Genomic DNA, 24,019 nt, shown 5'->3' with positions numbered 1-24,019 from the left:
AAATGAGGATCTGAGATGCCTCACAGGAGGACTTACTAACCACGGTATTCAGGCTCTGCTGTGATCTCTTTTCCCATGACCGTACGGGTCTGAGGGAGAGCAGCTCACAGCTGAGCAGGGCTGGCACCAGGACAGGGCTGGTGCAGAGGGAGTGGAACCTCTGTGTCCCCCGAGGCTGCGAGCAGGGGATGCCCGAGCTCCGGCACTCCCTGCACACAGCCAGGCACTGAACAGGTTGTGCAGAGGAAAAGCAATGAGCACCACCATCAGAACAGCAATAAATTATTCCCCTTGGGAACAAAGGTGCAACTGTGATGAGAGAAAGCGGTGGGAAAACACAGCAGTAAAATTTAATGCATTCTCTGCAATTACAGCTCCAGCTGCCAAGTTGTTTCTCGTGCTGTCACTACAGCAGTGGTGACAGCTTTGGTCTCAGCCCGACCTTCCAGCCTCACCTAGAGCAGCACGACACTCCCGGGGATTCCTGCAGGCACAGGGCTTTGCTGTGATGCCAAACATCAGCGTTGCCTCAGCAGGTCTGTGGACACAGATTCACACTCGTGATGCCTCCCTGTGCTAAAGAGAGCTGGGGAGATCTCTGCCAAGGTTTGACATCAACCAAGCAGTTCCCCTGGCTCTCATGTGGGAGCTGCTCCCTCCCTGCCCTTTCCCAGCAGGCTGAAGTGGCACAGGAGCTCCAAGGAGCCCCTGGCAGAGAGATGCACCAGGAGCAGCCAGCGAAGCCCCATCAGGCTTCAGTGTCACGCCAAGAACACGTGGAAGGAGCTTTGCCCCAGTTAACCACAGCAGCAGCCAAGACTCCAGCACTGCTCGTGTCCCTCTGCACTCTGTTTGCCAGGAAAACTTTCAGTCAGGACTATCAGTGTGTCCCATACAACTGGCTGAGGGGAGTAAAACAATTCATTTTGCCCATTTTGTGTTTAATTTTCCATGAGCAAGGTCAATGCCAGGCCCCAGGGGCTCCCCTGGGAACGTGCCCACCTCGCTGAGCACCTGCAGCCCCCTTGCTCATGCTCCCCTTCACTCAGGTATCTTCAACACCTTGAAACGCTGTTTTCCCTTTCAATAAACAGAAAAGAAACCAAAGGGAAAGTAAATAAACGGGAAAAAAACCCGCCCCAGGGAGGGATGGAAATTTGAGCCCACAGTGTTAAATTGCACTAAATAACCGAAAATCAATGTTGTTCTTCCTTCTCCTCAGGGCACAGCCGTGCATTCAGCAGCACTCCAGGGCACCTCTGCTCGTTCCACCAGCCTGCTATGTGCACACACTTTTATTGCAAGCAAGGGCCCACTGCTGACAGTGAAAACAATATCCCTGAAAAAAAGCAATGGCCATTTTTTAAAATAAAATAATAGTTACAATTACGAGAGAACCGCATTTCTTCTTTGCTCTATTACTTTCATAACTTTCCTAGGACTCCTGCCAATGTCCAGGGGTACCTGCCTTAAGATGAAGACACCAGAGCACACCAGTAGCTGCAAGGGAACATCAATTAAAGAAACTCCAAGCAGCACAGCAATTAAGACACAGCGTTGGGAACCATCCCTGCAGCCTTTCAGAACAACTCGAAAAACAAACCTCAATTAAGAATGCTATCATTAAAAAAACCTACAAACACAAGAAAACCCAAATCAATTTCATAAAGCTGCCACAGGCTTCCAGTGCTCTTCATCCCAGTGTATCCCATCTGGAGCTGGGCTGAGGAATCCAGGGGCAACACATGTTGGGTTTGCCTCTGTTAAGACTGAGGAGCTGCTGGAGAGGAGGTGCCCACACCACACAGGGCTGTGGAATGTGGGGTTCATGGTTATTCCTCCATGTCATGGGGCAAATGGGGCTGGCAGCAGATTTAGGAGCACCAACACCCTGCCCCAGGAGTTTCCCCTACCCTGCTCTAAGCTCTGCTGCTCTGGACCTACCACACCGTGCTCCGTAAGAGCTGTGGGCAGGACTGGAGGCCTGGGATGCTCGTTCCCATTTGATCCAGGAGCAGGAATGAGCCTCTCTGGGGGAGCACAGTGTGTCCAGCCGGCTGCTCCTGGCCAGCAGCTTCTCCAACAACTTAGATGGATCTGGGGATTGAATTTGGTTTGATTTCGTTTTGCCAGGTGGCAGAAGCAGAGGAGAAGCAATTCAATTCCGCTGGCCACAGAGGCACTCCCAAGTTCCTGTGTGGGATTCCACCACCTTCTCCCGTGTCATTTGTTACTTGGTTTGTTCAGGCAGCATCACTGAGTCGTCCCTTGAGAGATTCTGCACCCAGGGCTGGTGGAAATGGGTCTAAACACCATTGTTGAAGGAATTATTAGCAATAAATGCCTTCAGCCTGCTTTACAAGCACGGGGTCAGACTGCTGGGGGATGAAGAGCACTCCTCAGGGGAATTTTGTGGCACACAAGCACCAGAGCTGAATCTCCTAATTCCAGGTACAAACCTTCACTGGCACAGATGCTACAGCCTGAGCAGACATTGCAGTGACTTAAAATATTGGCCATTACCTCACCAGCACGGAAATAAATGTCTCTAACTCCTGGATACAAATTGGAGTTTTCAAATTAGCATCTGCATCGGCCAAATAAAATGAGGAAAATTGGCCGTTCAATCAAATGGCAATGAAGTGGGGATTCAGCCACAGACATATTCAGGGAACCTGACTCGGGAACACAGAACAGCCCAGCCCCATTAATGTAATGATGCATTTGATGAGGAAGTCACTTGGGGCATGTTAGCATGAACACTGCAGGGATAAGATCCTCCAAGGCTGGTATTGCAGCACTTCACTTTGCTCATGCCAAGCATAATCTGACCCAGGATTTACAGCCACCACTTAGTGACAAATTAAAGAGGCAAAGACCAGATGTCAGGTCACAGACAAAGAAGTTGTCAGACTCTAAATAAACTGAAAGCAGAAACTTAAAAGAATTGGCCCCAGTTGTCAAGCTCCTCTTTTCTTGGTTATGCAACATCCAAAATATCTTTGATTTGAAATAGGAGATGTTAAAATTTTATGGAGATGTTGCTGAATTCTTCTGCACAAGCAGCTTTTCCAAACATTCTCATCCATCAAAATGATTCCTTGCTGATAATTAGCTTCAGAAAAATGCACTTAATCAAAGTGACATCCATTACTTCTTGCTACTGGAAATAGGACTGTGGCTTCTGACGATGATTTTCTGGAAAGTGTTCAGACTATTTAAATTAGGCAACAAATAAGCTCCTAATGACACTTTTCTGAGATACAGTTTAATTTTATTTATGGGCTTTTTTTTTATACGTGTCCCAGCCCAGCTGTCAGCACTGTCCAAGAAAAGAGAATGCAGCAGATCAAAAACTGCCGTAGTCAGGACAGCAAACATCAAAGGGATGCCACAGCTTGGGGTATGAAACAATATTTATCAATCCAGCAGATGTGCTTTCTCAGCTGCCTTTAATCAGCAGTTGCAGCATCACTTCAGAACAGGAGCCTCGCTGGCAGAGCCCAGCCCACAGCTCCGAGGGGATGCTGTGCTCAGCTCCTTCTCCCTCCCCCCAGCACCCCCTGGCCTTGCTCCCACAGCTCCATGGCACAGAGGATTCCCATACCCGGGAATGTGAGGAGGGAGCCAGGCCCCAGCGGTGTTTGTGCCCCCAGTTCTTCACCTTCTCTTTGCTACAGGCTCAACACCTCAAACTCTGCCTTTGCTGCTGAGGCTCCGGGTGCTCTCATGTCCACAAAACATCAGTGAGGTAAGAAATGCAGTTCTGCCATAAGCAAGCAGAACAAATCAATTTTTCTCCCAGTACTGGCATTGACAGCACCTTCCAAAAGGGAAAGAAACTTCTGAACCAGGCAGGACTAATGCCAGACAGCGGAGGTGACTGCAAGGTTCCCAAAGAGAACCTTCCCTCCCCAAAGGAGAAATCACCTCCCAGTCCCTCTCAGTCAGATCCTTGCCCTGAGAGCAGTTTGTACCCTCTGGAAATTCAGAGCTGAATGACACCTAATCCCGTTTCTCTAACCCAAGGACCTGCCTTGCAGAAATGTCAAGGCCAGAATTTAAATACAGCTAAGCCCAAAGCCTTCCACCACCTCATGGTAGTGAGTTCCAAAGATGAGTAAGATGATCCTGGAAGGAGCACTTCAACTTGACAACTCTAGATTTGGTTGTCATTAGGCTTCTCTCTCTCTGTTTCACAAATCCATTTACCTCCCACATTCCCTTTCCAGTCAGCCGTTTCCTATTTGCTTCCTGGCCAATTTATTGCATCCACCACGCGGCGTTCAAAGTGTTATTTTAATTCTCCTGTCAATCAGTCTACCTGCCAAAGAGCAAGCCCTGCTCAGTTAGACCGACCGGGTTCATCTTTCACATTCTAAAAACAAAAGTAAATTAGGAGCAGCCTAATTTACCCATTCCACCTCCCATTCACTGATCAGTTCCTTCCGTTCCGGAGGTTATCTGGACAACTCTCTCCTCCTACTGTACCACAGCTCTCTAATTATCTGCTTGTTCCAACGAGCTCTCATCTCCTCAAGCTCCAGCATTACCTCATTCCCTTACCTCAGCCCAGGGTTGGTGTCTATTCAGCACCCTCTGTGATGAGGATGCACTAATTCATCTCTAACAGAAAGCGTTTTAATTCTCCAGAAGCAGCAAAACCTGGGCTCCCCTATGGCCTCCCATCCTTTTGGTCTTTGCTGACCCCAGAAACCTCCTCACTTCCAGCAGCACACTCTCATTCCAGGGTAATGTTCAAAAGCAGATATTTGAGACACAAATGTTTTAAGCATTCCTTTCATAAATAAATGAGATATTCAGCATTACAGGCGTTTTCCCTCAGTGTTACACCTCTAAGTCCAACAAGCTCTGTTTTACCAGTCATGGTTCCCCGCAGGGTTTACGTGGGGGAATTTTCCTCAGCACGTCCCTGTCAGGGCTGTAACAAAGCACTTCAAAGCACAACTCTTATCATCCACAGGCACGGCAAAGCCAAACAGTCTTTCTGCTTTTCATTTTTTTCTTTGCCAGCCAAAATCAGCTCCTGATTCAGTGGGTTTGGAACAGACTAATGAACTAGTCATAATTACACCAGCGAGCTTGATTCAGCCACAAGGTCCCACTGTTATTAATGACTTGGACTGGAACTTAGGCCTAACAGCAATATTTCCCAAAGCCCACAGCTCATCTTGGCTCGCAGCGAAGTCAAGTGGGCTCCAGTGAACAGCAAATGTGGGCTCACAGCTCTGCGTTCCCAGACACGATGGAATTAGCGGTATTTTCCAGAGGAAGGGGGAATCAAACAACCAAAGAAAGCAGCACAAAGCCTGTGAAACCGAGAACAAGGCTAATGAATTCTTGAGAAACAAGGCTAATGAATTCTTGAGAAACAAGGCTAATGAATTAACAAAATGACCCAGAGTATCTCTCCATTAAAATTAAAGAGATATGCTGAATCAGAAAGACTCAAATCTAGAGCAAAATGAAGGCTAAGGGGTGTAACCAGAGAAATACAGAAAGAACACAATCTGCAATTGCCATCTTCCATATTCCAGATGCTTTCAAATACTTAAATACGAAAACTATTAAACCCTCAAACTTGACCAAATGAGCCATATCACAACCATTGTGAAATCCAGACATTTTCTGCAGCCAGAATTTCATGTTCACTTCTCAACTGGTGCCATAAAACTGTATTAATGTTTAAGTGTCTGTTAAGGAAATCTGGGCTTTAAAACCTCCAGGATCGCAGACTCATTTTCAAGCCAGACCAATTTTATGCAGTGATAAAAGTTAGGAACACTTATAGAGAACATTTGTAAAACCCACATTCACAGTCTCAAAGCCAAATTCACTTCTTTTTTTTTTTTGCATTACACTTGTACATCTAAAAAAATGAAATTATCTTTTAAGAGAGATGTGCAAAAGCCTTGATGCAGGTGTAGCAAGCACACAGCAGCTAGTCAAGGACTAACCAGTAATTGAAAGGTTTTTTCCGACAAGAATCACATCTCCCTTTGTTTGCATCATGCAATTAATTGGTGGGGAAAGATAAAAATCCTCCTGACTCCCCATTAGCACTGCAGCTCCTGGGTATTTATGATATGAACAGAGTTGAAGGGAAGGTGCTCGTTCCTCTTCATTTAACTGCTCTGCCCATGGAATTCACCTGCCACTCATGGCATTCCTTCTGTTGCTCACTCAGCCTGGGGATAAATCCCAGCCAGGAACAGCGGGTTGGTGCTCAGCACATAAAGGCCATTCCTGTGGTCAGCCCAAGGAAGGGAGAGTTGCACCACAACCCCAGCAGCTCTTTAGGGTTACCCTGCCACCATCAGCACTCCCAGCTGCAAAGACAGCGGCCAAGAACAGCCTGGAGGAGCCATCCCCCCCAAAATAAACCGATGTGCTCAGCCCAAATTCCGCACATGGTGTCACAGGGAGTTCCACCAGCCCCTCACTTCACCACCCCACACCCTCTCCCAGACATCGCTCCCTTTTCCTGCTTGCCAGCCCCTCATGGGACTCCAGGACTCAGCAAGCTGCCCACACAGCGTAGCGTCTGCTGACCCAGTACACCCACAACTCCCAGCACATCCAGCACCCTGGAGCACCCAGATGATCCGGGAGCCAGCTCTCCGAGCCACCCGCGGCCTCCACCCCCTGCACACCCGCACATCCCAGCGGTCCCACACGCCGCTGGTTCCTGCCAGCACATCCCAGTGCCCGCGGGCTCCGAACGCCCCGGTGCCCCCCAGCCTCCCCCGCCGAGAGCCGCCGGCAGCACCGCGGAGAGCTCCGCGCCGGGCGGTGTCGGCTCCGCGCCCGCGGGAGCAGCACCGCGGAGAGCTCCGCGTCCCCTCCCCGCCGCGCGGGTGTCCCAGCGGGGGCTCCGCGGGTGTCCCACGTGTGTCCCCCCCACCCCAGGTACGCGTCCCCATCCCCGGCAGTGTCCCAGGTCCGCGTGTCCCTCCCGGCGGGTCGGTGTCCCCGCGGTGCGCCCCGAACCTGTCGTCGCTCTGGAAGGACTGGTCCCCCAGCAGCAGATCGCGGAAGCGGTACCGGGGCGGCAGCGGCAGCACCTCGGACTCCAGCTCCGTCATCTTCAGGGAGGCGATGTCCAGAATGACCCCGCTCTTGCGGCTCCCGCCGCCGTCCCCGTCGCCGCAGCCGCCGGGCGACGAGAGCCTGCGGGAGAGAAGGGGACAGCGGCGATGGGGGGGCGAAGGGGGAGCCCTGCCCTGCCCGCCCCCGCCGCCCTCCCCAGCGCCTCCCCCGGGGCCGGCCCCGCGCCACCCGCACCCCGCACGCACCGCACCCCCCGGCCGCGATTACATTGCGGGGCAGGCGGCCGTGCCCCCCCTGCAGAGCGCTCCCCCCGGGGGCATGGGTGGCTCGGGGCTCCGCCGGCTCAGCAGAGGGGCCGGCGGGGCGGGCAGGGCGCGGAGCGCGGTCCCCCGGAGCGCCCCGCAGAGCGGCGCCGGGCACAGGACATTTGCTGCTCAGCAGGCGAGCGACGGAGAGCAAGAGGAGCCAATGGCAAAGCCCAGTTGCCGGGAAGTAAATAAAACTGCTCGCAAGATAATCGAGAGCTGACAGCCAAACCCAGATCCACCCCCAGCCTCCCCCCCGCAACGAAAAGTAGGGATGGGAGGCAGGCAAGGCGATGGCTCCACAGCCGTGCTGGAAGCAGAAGCACAACCTGCTCTCTGGACTGCTGGCACTTAAATCATCTGAAGAGCCCCAGGATTAAATGAGAAACCACGAACGCTGATGACTCAGTCGCCTGTCCAGCTGCCAGGTGTCGTGGCCAGGAGGATACATCACCCATCCCTTGGCATGCCAGTGGCTCCGATCGAGGGGTGGGGAATGGCAGTGCCTGGGAGAGACCCAAGGTGATGGCTCAAAGACAGCTGTGTGTGGCCACTACACACAGAGAGGAGATTAAACTCAACCAGCTCTCAGAGGTTATTTCAGAGGGTTAAGGGCTTTCTTTGGTCTCTTTTCTCAAAGCTCATTTATCAGCCAGAACGTGGGTACGACCCTGCTACCTGTCAGCTCGAGCTACCGACCACAGCAGATTTGGATTGAGCTGAAACTTCCCTTTACAAAGCAGCAAAGCTATTCATTGCAGAGACACCAAAGGCAGGAGCCAAGGTCCTGATCCTTCCTGGTTTGGCTTCATCAGTGAAGTTCATCCATGCCATGACAGGAACACCAATTTCACAGACCCTTTGTGGGAAGAGGGGAGGACAGGGAGAGCTTGGAAGAGAAATGGTGCCTCTGAGCTGGTTCTTTGTGCCTCACATGTAACTTCGGAGTGTGAGGCAGCAAATAGCTGAAAGACTCCAACTCCTGTGCGATGTACTTCCAAGAGTCTCACCCAAAGCCTCTCCAATCCATTCCCAGCAGCTTCCCACAGCTTTGCCTCCAGTACACCCTGCACAAACTAAACACAGGCAAAAGAGCTTCTGGCAGCTGGCTGCTGAACTGGCACTGAGCAGATACCCAGGGATTTGCCGCAGGGATGGGAGCCGAGGCTCCTCAGATCATTTTCTATCTTTAACAACTCAGGCCCCTGTAAATCAGTTCCCAGCTGACCAGATTCCAAAGTCCTGCTCAGCTGTTGTTCCCAAGTTTCCAGAAGAGCAACCAGCATGCAGAACTTCTGCTGAACAGAGCCCCAGAAGACAACCCTGCTCACTCTCAGCGCTTCAGATGGTTCTCACTGATGTTATTTGCCACTTAATTCTATTCCCCCCCCGAGCTTTGCAATCCCTTTAGCTGCCATATGCACAGTGCAGCCAAGGCCGTGCGCTGACTAATGCATCTGTGCAAGGCCTTGGGCACCAGGGAGGTTATTCTCTGCTACTCATTGATCCAAAACTTGGTCTTTAAGATAAATCAAGCCAAACTCCTGTCAACTCAAGCGCTCCCTCTGGGTCGACTGATACAAACACCGAAGTTTGCTGATCGCCTCTAGCTCATGTTGCAAACGAGGATCTAACATTAAGCACACAAAAAAGAAAGCCACAATTAAGTCTTTCCTCTTAGAGCTTAACCATGACAAATTAGGCCAAAAGCACGCTGTTTCTAGGGCATCAGGGCAGCATCCTGAAATGCAAATTTCAGCGAGGGAAAATGCAATTTTGAAAAATTACCCACTCTCTTATTATAACCACGGTTTAAAGTGGGGAGCCAGGTGCCCGACTCCAAATGGGGGTGATTATAATTGCACCTGAAGGAGACTGTCACACTCAGTGCTCTCCAGTGATTATGAAGTGCCTGTTTAAAGGAGCACCTCGTTTCCTTCCCCAGAGGAAAGGCCGAGTGCTCCGGCTGCACAGCCACGGACACACTGACTGCCACCTGGAAAGGGCACCTTTACCCACAGCTGCCACCCTGTCTGACACTCCACAGCTCCCACTGTGGGTCCAGACGGGGAGGTCCATCCTTATCCTGCACCCTCTGGGCGTTATGGATGCTCACAGCTATGCCCAGCCATTCTCTTGGATATCAAATGTCCATCTTTTAGGGTTTGGGTGCTGTTGTTTTTTTAATCCCATGTGATTCTTTTCCAGATTAATTAATCCATCAATCCTGGCCTCAGATCATGTGTCATATTCATGAAACAAAGCAAATATTTACCACTGTCCTCTCTCAGCATTTAGAAACTGTAGTAAAATCCAATTATATCAGCAGCTCTGGAAACACAATTTCTGCTACTTGCATCTGAGTTTCTTCTCCTATTGGCAGTCGCAGCTACACTTTGAATGTATTTTCTCTTATTCTTGCATACAAAATCATTCAGAATTTTAAAATTTTGGCACATTTGTTTATTCTGGATGAAGCTTCACTACAAGAAACACTGCATTCGCTTGTTTGTTAAAATGTCTTTATCAATTACACAGAGATTTTGAGATGTTGCACATCAATGTCATCGACAAAAGTGCTCCTGCACTGCACACAGATCTCCTGACATTGGCACAGAGGATTTGCAGCCTCTCCTCCCAAACACAGGGATCCTGAGCTATGGAAATGCCACTGCAACCTGGCTACTTCTTCAAAGCTGTAGTGGTATAAAATAAAAAATTCATGAACAAGCTCATTTATTGCATAGTCTTCAAATACTATAAAAAAAAAAAAAAATCCTGGAGTGGTTTATAGCTAAATACAGAACCGCAGCTTTATTTTTATCATCCCTTTCCTTCCTTCCTCCAGAACCATGTACCACTAAAAAAGCGAGCTGCAGTCAGCATATGGAAACCTCAACACTCTTCCACTCTCTCGCTACGGCTCCGTCTCTCCCCCAGCTTGGCCAGCTCCCCGCAGCCATCGGGAGCGGGACACGCCCCTGCTCAGCCTCCTGGGACCGCGGGAGCTGGGACCGAACCGTGCGTGACCCAGACCAGACACCCCCCCGGCCTCTGCTCCCGTTAAACCGCAGCCAGACCCGGTCACCGCCCAGTGCAGCAAACACAGGAGCCCCGGAGCCGCACCTGCCTTGGGGTCCTTCAATCCTTTCCTGTGCCTGGGCTGCTCCCAGCCACGTTCTTGCCCTGCTGATTCCACCTGGGACACGCAGGGAGCCTCGCTGCTGACAGCAGCATCCCCCGGGGCTGGAAGTGCCGGCACAAGACCAGTGAGAGCCCACAGAGCTCCCTGTGGCTCTGCAGTGCCACGTGTTCTCTGGAGCTCCTCAGAGCTCGTCAGGTCCCCAGATCCAAGAGGCAGCTTTGCCTCAGAGGAAACCCACAGGCAGGGAGCTTGTAGTAATGAACAGTAGGATTCCCATTATTATTTGTGACTACATCTGTCAAAGAAGAGGAAGGACACAGCCCGAGTTCCTCCTCTGCTTTCATGCACATTGCACACCACAAAACCCACAGAGCATCCTCCTGCTTCCCGCCACAAACCAATCCCAAACCTCCCGGGGTCATCACAGACCCCACACTCGTGCTGTGGTACCTGTGTGATGGAACTGCCCAAACCTGCCAGGCACCCTCAGGAGCTCCAAAGCACTCAGTGACACCTCTGCTCTGCCAGCACCAAAAGCTATTGGAGGCCCTCCCGGAACGCTTTTCCTCTCCTCCTTCTGAGGGCTGGAGAACAGGTGAACCCACGTTTGGGGCAAGTCCTTGAGCAACCTCCAGTCTAAACCTCTCCTCTCCCACTCCAAGCTGTAGAAGGAGCCAGAGGCACGAGGTCCTGCTGGCAGCCGTCTGTTCTAACCCCATCTTTCCCCCAGGAGGATGGCCAGGGAGTCTGGATGTGCAGCCAGGAAAGCAAGCACCTCGTGTCCAACATCAGCATCCCCTCCCTGGGCCAAGCCACTTCTCTTCACATTCTGCTGTGCCTCCTGTGCCTCTAACGGGATGGAAAGGACAATCCCTGGCTGAAACACTGGAGCAAGAATCACACACAGTGTCTGCCCTTTCTCTTGCTGTTGGCACCGACACAGGACGCAATCTGCTGGCAGAACCCAACCTTTGGGCAGCAAATGGGCACTAGTTGGGCAGGAGTCTCCAGCTGCTCTGCTGGCCCGGATGATCATGGGGTGACAGTGTCTGGATTGCACTCAAGGGCTGGGACACTTCTCCAGAGGGTCCTTGGGGCCAGGTTGCTCCAGGACAGCAAGGACTGTGCCATGTCCTGTCCTCCCTGACCCAGCCATGGCTGCAGAGCCTGGCCCTGCATCCTGGTTCATCCTTGGCAAGCCCAGCCACCCCCAGGCTCTCCAAGCCTCTCCAGGGAGCCAAGCCATACAGGAAATGCTGCCCTTTCTTTTCCTATAGTTATTTAAATATACACAATCATCTGGTGTTTGTTTCTCCTCCCACAGCTCTTCTGGTTACCAGGTTACAGTTGTTCTCCCCTCTCTTTTTCGTTTGGGGTTTCTTTCCCCTCTGAGTGACATCCCTGTGGGGTCTCCTAATGGCTGGAGTTCGTGGGGACACAGATTTGGTCCCTAGGGCCGGGCTGGAAGGCAGAACATCCCTCCCTCCTAGCCACTGCAGCAGGGCTGGCACTGCTCTTAGCACGGAGGGGTGGCAGAGCTGGCACAGCACAGCTGAGGAGAGGGCAACGACCAGGCAGGGAGGGAAGGCAGCAGCTCTGCACACGTGGGACAGGCCCCATGGCACGTGTGCCTCACACACCGGCTCAGCATCCCCCTGCCCAGGCACTGCCCTGCAGGGACATCCCCACGGAAGAGCCAGGGTGCTCATTTCAGAGCTGCTTTCCCTGCCAGCACCTCTCTCTGTGAGCAGCAGCCAAGTCACTGTTGGTTCTGTCTTGGCTCGTTGAGGAAGAGCCCCAGATGCTCATCCCACCGTCCCCTCTCCCTCCGCAGAGCTCTCACTGTGACTCACGGTCACCGCTCATGGAGACACCGTTACTCATATGATGCTTGTGGGTTTCATGGTTTTGGATTCTAAGAGTTTAAAGAGCTCTGAGGGATGTGAACAGGCCCATCCCAACACCCAAGTCATTATTCCCTTGTAGCCTGAGCGGCTTTGGCCCAAGTCCTGGTTTTGGGTGCAACAGCTGCACATCTCTATATATACACACACACTCACAATGTATGAAGCGCTCTGTCTCCCAGATCCAATTCCTGCATCCAAATTCCCATCTCCACAGACAGCTGGACTGTCCACGTCAGGAGCTGCTGTTGCTCAGAACTTCTCCAGAGCTGCTGAGCCCTGTGACAAATCCATCCATCGCTTCCAACAAGCACAGGCAATTTAGCACCACAGGCCTCATGGAGAAATTAGCATTTTGTGTGTTTCACGTGGAAAATGAACAGGAAGAGTGAGTCAGTGCAAAGCTCCACAAGCCTTTCCCCCGCTGGCAAATGCTATTTTCTAGAAGATAAAAGTAGAAATTGTACCTTCCAGGTCCAGAGCCGCTTTTCTCTTTAGACAGCCCTGCATTAGCAGTTCAGCCCCACATCTCCCCATCCCTTCTGGCCTGGTGCACACGAATGTTTTGTGGGACAGGGCAGAGCTCACAGGAGCCACAGCCCACAGAGAAGCCTTTTCCCTCTTCTTTGATCCCACAGCAGCACACGGAGCACACGAGTGGCAGAGGCAGCTCGGCATCCCCAGTCCCAGAGAAACTTAGCACTGGTGGCCCTGCCAAGGGAAGGGATCCAGGGGGAGTGACCCACAGCCATCCCCTTTTTCCACAGCATCCCATCAGGAAGGGTTGGCAGTGCTGGGGGTTCCCAGCAGGCATAAAGACAAACAAGCCATGCTGATGCCCCTAGTGACTGCAAAGCCCAAAAAACACTGGAAGAAAGGAGGGAGGGAAAGCTCATCCTGCACATCCTGGGTTCCTGGCAGGTGAGGGGACCAGCTCCTGCTCCTCAGGCCTGGGCTGGGGCCTCCTCATGTTTTCCTGGCAGTACTAAGTGGTATCAAAAGAAAAACCAACTGGAGCAGTGCAAGGTCTGGTAGAACCGATCTGGTCTGTGGAAGGTTCCCTGTCCATAGCAGGAGTTGGAACTGGATGATCTTTAAGGTCCCTGCCAGCCCAAACCCTTCTGTGATTCTTTGACTTGTAACCAGTTTACTCTGTTGTGTAAATATGCAAATAAAATGCAAATTAGCTCAGCTGATCACTTGCAGCACATCATCGCAAGCCTGCTTTCCTAAGGACACAGCTCTGCTCCCCATCCCAATGTCCTTGAGCACAGGGCTCCGAGGGCCTCGTTCCCAGCACCCAGGATCAGCCTCGGGAGAAGGGGCAAACCCCAAACACGCTCAGCCTGCAGAGCCAAGGTCACCAACCCTGCCAGGAAACTCCTGACTCAGCCATCAGGGCTATTTATGGATCACACCAGGCCCCATCTCTGCTTGCTGAGGTTTCCCGGAGTGTCCCGCCCTTTCCCAGCAGGGACATCACCCTTTTTCTGCGTATCCCAGCGCTGGGTTTGTAGGGTGGCCTGGGAGCACGTGCAAATTCTTTTAAAGCTGAATCAACCCCAGTGCTCAAGAAATGAAGCAACCAGGACTCGCTGGCAGAGAAACAATCCCTCAGGGCGAGGCCCCGCCAGTCCCACTGGGGATTTCGGAGGCTGTGCACAGCAGACTCCTCAGGAAAACCGCCCAGCCTTTAATGACAGGGTGCTGCAGCACGCAGGGATAGCACCAGGCTCATGATTCATGCCAACCAACCACGACAAATCTTAAACCTAAACAGATTATTAAACTAAAAAGAGAACAATTCCCTTGCCACAGCCTCCAGAGCTGTTCCTGGAGAGCCAATAACCAACCCTCCACCCTTGCCTGTGTCTATGATATCCCAAGGGACGCAATCCTGGCGATATCTCACTCCCCCTCACCCCAAGCTGTTACATCCTCTGCCACATTTGTCAGTGCCCAGTAGCTTCCAGGCTCACGTGAAAATAGAAAGGCTGCAAGATGAGGAAAGTGCTAATTCTTGCTAATAAACTGCTGGGAAAATCCTCCCTTCTGCCCAGCCCCAAGCTGCTACAAGCAGCAAGGGTTGGAGTGTGGAGAAAAAACTTCTCCATGCTCCAGACTCCTGCAGAACAGCCCCTGCTATGGAAGCAGAAAATAATAGAGGGACGTGGGAGGAGGAAGAGTCTTTTCACACTGTTCAAAAATACAAAGTCTTGCAGAAATAAACCCCCAAGAGGCAGGTTTGTCAACACACCTGCCAAGCCAGGATGTGATAGGATGAAGGGGAGATGTCTCCTGGGTTGGAAGGCAGGAGAAAAACAGAAGGGGGGTGCTGAAGCAAATATCAGTGGGGTCCCACAAGGTTCTCCACTGTTCCATGGCTTCAGAAGGGATGGGAATGACTGCAAATTATCTGGTGTAGCCAAGTCAAAGCCAGACTGTAAACAGGAAGATCTTGTGGCACTGACCGACCTCACGATAAAATGTCAGACAAAAATTAGCATCAGTAAATTCCAGCTGATCCAAAGGGAGAGGGGGACAATCATCTTCCTGCACAGGCACGAAGAGGTCTGAGTGCAAATCAGCACTCAGAAAAGAGCCAGAGTCACAGTGGATGATGCCACAAAGCCAACGGCTCTCAGTGGTGGTCAAAACCCCAAATGTCAGGGAAGGATTTTCATTCCAGACAAGCCCACCATGGAGTCACACACATTTCTGGCTCCCCTCCTCAGAGATGAAACAGCACAGAGAATGGCATCAGAGATAACTGTGGGTTATAAAGTGTTTTGTGCAAGGCGAGGCCAAATAGACCAGGAGGAGTCTTTAGCCTGAAAAGAGACGTGATGAAAAACAGATAAAATCAGAGCGGACAACCAGGGAGCAGGAGTATCACAGGAGCTGCAGGAGGGCAGGGAAATCACAGGGCAGCAGCTCAAAGGAGCAGCAGCGTGTTCTGTCACGGAGCAGCTGCATCACACAAGTCCCATCCTCTTGTGGAAGCAGAAGGTACCAGTGGCTTCAAGAGGGAGCAGGTGAATCCCAAGGGAGGTACCATCCAGGCTGTGGAAGCACAGCCACAGGTACAACCTCCAGCCCTGGGAAGGGCTGCTCCACCCTGCCCTCTGTCCCTGCCACAGAATCTCACAATGGTTTGCGTTGGAAGGAACCCAAAGCCCATCTCATTCCCATGGGCAGGGACACCTCCCGCTATCCCAGGGTGCTCCAAGCTCTGTCCAGCCTGCCCTTGGACACTGAGGAATGGGGCAGCCACAGCTTCTCTGGGCACCTGTGCCAGCACCTCCCTCCCCTCACAGGGGAGGATTTCTTCCTAAGATCCCATCTAAACTTTCCCTCCTGCAGTTTCTGTCACTTCCGAAGGACACCAGGCCAGAGGCACCTGTGCTCAGAGCTCTCCTGGCTCTCGGCCTGGTTTTATTCATGAGAAGGATGAATGAGATGTTCCACACTCCAGCCCAGCCTGGCAGGGATGCAAGAGAAACGTTAACAGGCTCCAAAACAAATTGCGTGCAGCACTCGGGAACCAGGCGTGGGGGTCAGGGAGAGGTCGCTGCAGGAGAATTGGGAGGATTCAAATAGATGCTGTAAATATTTTTGCAGAGCAGAAAGAGCCCTGAGCACAGGCAGTGACCTACTTTGCTGTTCTCCAGAGAACGGTGACATGGCCAAGCCAGAACCCAAGGGCAGCTCCAAAGGAGGGCATTCAGCACACTGGGGGTCCTTTTTTGAGCAGAATAGTAGGGAGGGGTCCCAAAAACTCTTTCCACTGAACCAAGTGTGCTGGTGGGTGCTCCTCTGCAGCAGTCTAGAGCCTCACACTTCCCCTTCCTAAGCATCTGAGAAAAACAAGAGCAGAATTCTGTCTTATCTCTGCTACATAAACACTCTGAAAATACAGCGTGTTTGGCCTGGCACTTTCATGGCTCCCTATTGCAATTCCTCCCAGCACAGCAAGGCCAGGATGCCCACGGGCAGCCAAAGCAACAGTTGTTGCAGTCCACAGGGCTGACTTTCTGGAAGCTGAGAAATGTCCAAGCTGGTAATCTTGCCTGGAGGAACTGATTACTAATTAGCTCCAGAGTCTGCTTCAGTGCAAGCTCTGCCAAAGAAGCATCTTCTCATTCACTTCCAGAAAACAGAAAACTTTAGAGACAACAAGAGGCTGTCAGCTGCAGGGACCATCCTTGTGCTAAACTGAGACAGTTCCTTGGACACATCCAAAGATTGCCAGGAGAAGCCATGGGAGAGCCATCCTGGGCCAGGATGAGTGCTCACACTTCACAAGAATCCCATTTAATCAGTGCTCTTTTTTTTCTGCCTTTGGACTCAGGCAGAGGCTTTAACCAGAGTGGCAGAAGGTGCCTATGGGCATTTTTAACCTGGCTGCCACAGCTCCAACTCTTGCTGTGAATTCTAGGGCCAAAAGCCCTGTCCTGCCTGCCCAGCCAGGTGGGACTGGGAACAGACCCCACTGCAGCACAGCCCCTGCCAACCAAGCCCCCTGGAGCTGACATTCCATAGGCACATCCTGAGTCTCTCTGCCTGCTGCTGTCCAGCCCCCAGCTTCAGCTTCTCTGCCACTTGAGAGCAGCTGGGACCCACCTTCCCTCCACATCCTGCTCCCAAACCCATGGCACAGCACCCAAATTCCCGCTCCCATGGGCTGTTTACTCAGATACAAACAGCAGCAGCCACACAGATCCCCCAGAAGAGCCATTTAGAGCACACCTGAGAAAAGCCACGTACGTCTAACGCAAAGCCATGACCTTCCTAAGCAGCTGCTCCAGGTAGCGCCGCCTTCTTCCAGCTCTTCCTTCTCAGACGAGCCATAGGAGCAGGAGGCAGGGGATGGAAAATCCAAGTCTCCTCCCGCCCACCCCTGCCTCTCCCGCCGGCCCCCTGGCTCGGGCAGGATATTTTTGTGTGAGTCCTTCCATCTGGCTGCTCATCCATCACTCGTGCCCGCAGTGCCCTTACATGGGCAAGGCGGAGGAAGCGGAGCCACTGGCCGGAGGAAATCCTGAGTTCCCCAAAGTGGATCCTTGTGCAAACATTTACCCAGATTTCCCACGAGGTAGGAAAGTAAAATTCAGGCTCTTTGTACCCTCTGGGAACCAGAAATGTGTATTTGCTGTCCAAACAAATTCTCAAGTGCTTTTACAATTAACTCCTTGCTTTCTGCCTGGGAGGGACTTTGGGGACCATTATTCCCTTATAAAGAGGGCCAGGAGGAAGCTCACAGACATTTCCACACACATCTCCACACTCAGGCAACTGAGAAGCTGGAATTTCCCTTTAACAGCTTTTAAGCCACCTCTAGATTTGCTAAGTGAGGGGATAATTGAATTTTCCACTTATTTCAACAGGGCCAGCCCAGCTGAGGTCCCTTGAACATTCAGCAGAAGGTTCAGTGAACGTGTTCTACATCTTTGCTGCTCTATCCTGGCTCTCACATCCCTCACACACACCTCTGGTGACAGCTCTGCTTGTCTGCCATCACACCTACAAGTGCAGAGAGGAGACAAGGAGATGGTGCTGGACTCCAGGGACTGTGCACAAACCCTACAGCAGCCTGGAGAGGAGGGGAAACCCATGGGAGGTGAGGAAGAAGCTCTTGTAGCCGGCAGAGGCTGAGCGATAGCAGGTGGTTAAATGTGGGTGATCATCCACTGGCAGGATTTGTGCCCCCAGCCCAAGCTGCAGGAGAGGAAAGCAAAGAGCAGATCAGCCAGGGGCCCTGGCATCGTCTGATGCTGCTTATTGCCTGCTCCTGCCCTTTCTCCTCAGCCTGTCTGTAACAGTCCTTTCCTGCTTCTTCAGCCGATCAGCTCTGGAAAAGTGCATTAGAGAACAGTCTGCTGCGAGCTGGAGCCGGGGAAGCTGCCGAGTCCTGCAGGCTCCAAGCAGCTTGTTTAATATCTGCAGAAGGGCAGCAAAGGGCTGAGCACAAGGGCAGGCAAGACAAGCCATGGAAAGCAATGGCATTTCAACCTCTCCGGAGCCTGAGGGGGTTAGAAACACATCGAGCTGTAGAACAATAATTAGGAAACAAACCTCCTCTATTCAGATTGAAAGAGACAGGCGGGAGGATCTTGGGGCAAGGATTTTGTAGTGCTATAGATGAGGATAAATGACCCCGGGCAGGGCTGCAGTGTCAGTAATGAGGAGCAGCTCCTCATCATCCCATCACGCTGGAGTTGGAAAGCTCCGGGAGCTGTCGTCTCCAACCCGGTCTCTGATCCTCACACACACAGACACATTCAACATCCTCCTCAAGGGTGTCATTTCTGCAGACACTCCAAGCACAGCTGCAAAATGAGGCAGTTTGGGGAAAGCACTGTGCTCCACAGCCACCCTGCTGTGCCCAAAGTAACCAAAAGGTGTTATCCAGAGTTAGGGGGTCCTGAGGCACCTGACAGAGAGGACAGCGCGGGGTAGCAATGAGGGACTTAACCCCCAAAGCCAATATTCAATGATTTTATTAATTACCCAGTCAGCGGCAATGTACTGAGAGTTAAAAGAACAGACTTTCTTCTTTTCCATTTAGGTTTTTAGGAATACAAGATTGTTTCTCTAAGTCGTGGCAAGCAGATGAAGACATCTGGGCGGCCCAGGGCACAAACCCAGCCAAGGTCCTTACCTGCCAAGCATCTGATACACACAATTCATCTGCACATTTCAGCTGGCATTTGACGAATGTGACAGTCAGAAGAGCCACACCAGTAAATTTAATCAGAACAAAGATAACACACAGCATTTATCAGGGAAAACCAGGATACTTCAGCAAGGACCACTTGTGAGAAACAGCTGCTGCTGCCAGCCACAAGAGCACGGTGGCACTGAGTCCCCCTGATCTCCTCAAGCAGCTCTTCCACTCTCACAGCAGCCCCTCCCTCACACTGGACACTGTAACTTCGGCATAAAACCAGCCCCAAGCTGGAGCAGGGGCTGGGCAGCACCTACGGGAGTGTAGCTTTTTCCCGGGTGTAGTTTAGCCCCTTGGCTTTGGGGTGGCTCCAGGGCTCAGCCAAACACTGCCTCACCCTCACACCCCGGAGCACGGCCTCGGTCCGGACTGGGCTCGACAGAGGGACAGCATCGAGCCTCTTCCCATGAAGGATGTGACTGCTCCAGGGTCTCCAAACACCCCTTCCCCGTACGCAGGCAGCTCCCGACCGGCCCATTCCCGAGGTGCTGTGCCCACGGGGGGCATTCGCAGGGACCCCAGCCAGGCCTGGAAGTGCCGCAGAAACTTTCTTCCAGGCTCGGGGCACGGGGAGAGCGGTGGGGACGGGGAACGGGGGTCCTGCCTGCCGCGCCCGGCTCCCCCCGGCAGGAGAAGGGGCTCCTCCGGCTGCACCGGGAGCTCCGCGCTCCCGCAGCCCCGCGGCTCCCCACGACGGCAGCACGGGCACCCCGGGGACCCTCCCCAGCCCCGCAGCCCCGGTACCTGTGGGCGCTGCCATCGTCGTAGACGAAGGAGCGGTTGGTGTAGCACTCGGAGCAGACCGGCCGCCCCTCCGCCGGCCCCGCCGGTTTGTAGATCCCCTGCAGGCTCCGCTCCTCGCCCGAGAACGGCATCGGCGCAGCGGCGCGGGGACCCGGAGCGGCGAGGCGGGGCAGAGCATGGGCGCCCCGCGCTGCCGGGGGCGCGGGCCGGGGGCTGCCGGCCGCGGGCAGAGCCAGCGCCGCCGTCCCGCCGCCGGTGCCGGCCGCCCATCACGGCGAGCCCCGCAGCCGCCGCCGCAGCAGCCCGCGGGCCGCTCGGGAGCTCCGCATGCCGGGGCCGGGCGGCGCCGCGGGGAGCGCGGCGGGGAGCGGGCGGCAACAGGTGCGGGATGCTCGGGGATGGGCGGGGCCGCACCGGGCGGGACCGGGCTCTGCCCAACGAGCACCGGCGGCCGCGCTCGCCACCTCCCCCGGCGCTGCCCCCGCCGGCCCCGCCCCGGCCCCCGCGACCCCCGGGCTGGGGCAGCAGCCGGTGATGCCTCCCCGCTCCGCGTCCTTTGGCCTCTGGCCTCTGTCAGCACGACCTTTGGGTGGCTTGGCTTTCTTTATTTCCCTTTTCCCTTCCCTTTCCTTTCCTTTCCGTTTTATTTTTTCTTTTCTTTTTTTTATTTGGTTTTTTTGGTATTTTTTCTACTACCCACACAAATATTTGTGTTGAGCGCTGCTGCGCCTCGGGGTTGTGCCGAAAGCAAACAGCGCGGCCAAGCACCGGGAATTCCTGTGCCGTGCTGCGCGGCCGGGCCGGGAGCGTTGATCTTCCCGGGGGGCCCTGCTGCAATAACACGGCCCCGCTGGGGAATGGCCCCGAGCCCAGGGACAGCGTGGGCATCCTGGAAACGAGCCGGCTGCCTCCAGAAAAGGGTTAACGGGATGGGCTCCGAGGTGCCTTCCCTCTCGTCCAAGTTCAGCCCCATGTGCCAGGAGGTGCCACCAGTAATGATGTGGCCAAATGTGAAGTGCCCCAAAACTGTGTCCCCTGGCCACAGTGGGCCAGGTGTGAGCGGCTGCAAAGGGAGCGGCCTCTGAGCAGCCCCGGCACACGGCAGCGGCGGCCGTGGGGCAGCAGGGCCCGGGGGTCGTTCTGCCCCAGCTCGGGTACGCTCCTCTCCTCTTTGCTTCTTTTTTCATTTCTCTTTCCGAGCCCAGGCCGTTGTGTGGGCGCTGGGGCGTTCGCTGTGGTGCCATTTCGTGGGACCCCAGAGCTGTACGGATGAGCAGATACCCCAATAAAGGAATTGCTCCCACAAAAACGCAGTGGCCACACAGCCCCTGTGCCTTGTGCAACGCGCCTCTGCCACCTCAGCCACCCAACACACCAATGCCCCCTTCAGTCACACCCAGGGGAAGGTGACACCGTCCGCGCTGGCATCCCGCTGCTTCCAGAGCTTTGGTTTCTCTCCGGCAGCTCCCAGTCCCGCTGGCCCCGGGATAGCCCACCCTCGCACTCGGCCGCCGCTCCCGGGCTCGCGTGATCCATCGGCACACGCTGGATGCCGCAGCCCCCGCTGTGCCACAGCCCCCGGATCCAGAGGGAAGTGCCCCCACTCGGATGCGCTGGGCTTTACGCTTCTCGCCAGGGCTGGAGACTTCGTTTCTCCCGCAGCATCTCTTCCTCCTCCTCTCTCTCCATATGGACTCTCCTACACTGGCAGTCACTGGAGAGAAAAGCAGTTAATACTCCCCGTGCAATCCACCCGTGTGATGCTTCCCAACCCATCCTGCTTTTAAGTGGGAAGGTTATTCTCCATTCACTAATTGCCTCACATTATCTGGTGCAAAACGTTAACGTGCAGCTCCGGGAAGAGAGCAGTGGGTGGCACAGCATCGTATTGACATGCTGGGTGATAACACAGGCGTGGGGGAGGAATTATTTAAAACAGTTACAGTTAGATGCTGAGAGAAATGAGAAATGAAAGAGAAGGAGGCAGAAGAAGAGAACATCCCCATCCAAATGCTGAAGCTTGAGCAGCAGAGTGGGACTGGTTCCACCTGTCCCTGCCCTGGAAGGGCACTGGTGCCACCCCAGTCCCACCATGGACCAGGGCAGCTGCTCAGGGCACCACAGGGACAAGCTGAGCACCCTGGTGGCATCCTACCTTAGGAAAGAGTCCTTGTCCTGGGGACTGCTCCCAGCTCCAGCACGGAGCAACTCCCTGCACCCCCAAAGCCAAGGGGGGAAGGCAGCGGAAGGCAGGGGAAGGCAGGGCAGTATTCTCAGCAAAGGCATGGTTCAGAATTTTGGGGGCATGGGGCTGAGCTGGTCCTTCCTGCCTCCAGCTGCAGCACTCCCCAAAATGCCACCAATGCTGCAAGTCCTCACGTCCCAGGAGTCATTAACACAAAATACAATTAATCAGGATTTCATGCACTGACTATGGGACCATCCTCCTCCTCTCGACTCCCTCAGTCCCGACAGCTCTGCTGGGGAACCCCTTCAGCACCCCAACATTCCTGCTGCACCCCAGGGCTGTTTTTCGCCTGGGCAGGGAATGAGCAGCACACTCAGGAACGGGCACATCCCGAGTGCCATTTCTAGGGCCGGCTGCTGTGTGTGAACAGCTCTCCAGAGCAGAGCCAGGCTCGGGGGCAGCACAGGGGGGCTCGTACGGGGCTCCTGGGGAAGGCAAACCCCCAGTTTGAGAACCCCCAGGGATGAGTGCGGGGGAAGGCCCGGCTGCTCCAACAGATCCCAGCCCAGCTGCCCGAGGAGGGGCCTGGCACAGGGCAGGGAGACTCAACTCTGCTGTTTCTGTGTCTGGGAGAACAATAAATAAATCTGTGGGAGGCAACAGTGGGATGAGTCAGAGGCGAGAGTGAGAGAAAATCATTTCTGCAGAGCACATCATCCGAGTCCAGCAACCCACAGGGCCCCAGGGATTCGTGTCAGGGGGGCCCCTGTCCTGCTCCAGTTCCCTCCAGTTCCTCCCTGTCAGGAGGGCGATGGGGACAGCCCCGCCAGCAGGAGCCTTGGCCACGGCTGGGGGGCTGCAGCCCCTCCCCAGCCCTGGGGCACCAGTGGGAGCACAGCTGGATCCATCCAGCACCTGGAGAGGATGAGCTGGAGCATCATTTAAGCCTCAAGAGCTGCACCCTGCTCCTCTTCCCCCCATGACCTTGGGGAAGCTTCGCCTTTTTGGGTGCATCACACAGACACACAGGGACCCCCTCACCCCAGGGCAAGGAGGGCCCCAGGAGAAATGCTCCAGCTGAAATTTCTCCCAGGAGAAATGCCCAGTGCTGCTGAGCAGCCACGGAGTCAGGAACAGGGACACTGGATCTGCTCCCAGCTGGAAATGTTGTCAGAGCATGGATGGGATTTAATCAGAGCCTGAGTCGAGACTCCGACGCTATGGATGTTGTGCATGTCAAATGAATTTCATGTGAATCTCCATTTGCCAGGCACAAACACAGCCCCAGTCTGGCTGCAGGGAATGAAAGGGCGAGGCAAAAAGCACCAAAAAAGGATCAAAAAATCAAATCACAAGGCACGCTCTGAGAATTAGTAACAACAGGGAAACTTCTGGTCCACTGCAAAATCAGCAACTTTTCTGTCAAGTTGACATCTTGGCAGGGAGACCACTTGGGGAACCTCCTTGGCCCTGTGGCCTCACAACTCAAAGTTTCACACAAGTTTATGCTGTTTCCACTCGGCTCATGTTTTAACTCAGCATTGCTGAGGCTGAATGCAGCACTTGCAGAACACACAGGGGGTTGAGGCTGTCGTTATCCAGGAACACAGAGGTAGGGAGCTGTCAAAGCTGCCACTAATCTCAAGAAGGAACAAACATACCATAAAAAAGGAGAGAGCTCTGTAACTCCTAGACTGATGGAAAGTGTGCCAAGAAAGAAATGTAAAGAAAAAAGAAGAATGCAGGAAACTTAGCTATAAAAACATGGTTTTAGTCTCATCAAGCGAGCCATTGAATCAGGAGCAAAGACACCTTCATCTGCACACCAGGAGCCACAGGAGCTGTTTGTCTGCTGCGCCAGTGCTCAGCATTGTTGGCTTGGTTTTCAGTTTTCTACTTATATTTAATACCCAAAGGGACATTAAATATCAAATA

The 24,019-nt window shown here is 53.6% G+C and overlaps 1 protein-coding gene across 8 annotated transcripts in view; it reads right to left on the bottom strand.

Moving 5' to 3' along the window:
- Positions 1-20,067, bottom strand: part of KCNT1 (potassium sodium-activated channel subfamily T member 1) — a 77,461-nt gene extending 57,394 nt beyond the window's left edge. For 5 of the 8 annotated variants that reach the window (XM_032131179.1, XM_032131182.1, XM_032131180.1 and 2 more), the window contains exons 1-2: positions 19,897-20,067; positions 7,012-7,191 (exon numbers count right to left, since the gene is read on the bottom strand). In XM_032131179.1, the coding sequence (XP_031987070.1) occupies positions 7,012-7,191; positions 19,897-20,027 (311 nt within the window). In that variant the 5' untranslated portion in view covers positions 20,028-20,067. Of the gene's footprint in view, positions 1-7,011; positions 7,192-7,338; positions 7,438-19,896 lie in introns of those variants that run through there. The other 3 variants (XM_032131183.1, XM_032131188.1, XM_032131186.1) reach the window with 2 other exon arrangements.
- Between the last annotated feature and the right edge of the window lie 3,952 nt (positions 20,068-24,019).

Source organism: Corvus moneduloides, chromosome 21 (assembly GCF_009650955.1).
Source record: "Corvus moneduloides isolate bCorMon1 chromosome 21, bCorMon1.pri, whole genome shotgun sequence".
In the NCBI taxonomy this organism is placed as follows: Eukaryota; Metazoa; Chordata; class Aves; order Passeriformes; family Corvidae; genus Corvus; species Corvus moneduloides.
The sequence above is the reverse complement of the archived record's forward strand: the minus strand, read 5'-3'. Positions and strand labels throughout refer to the sequence as shown.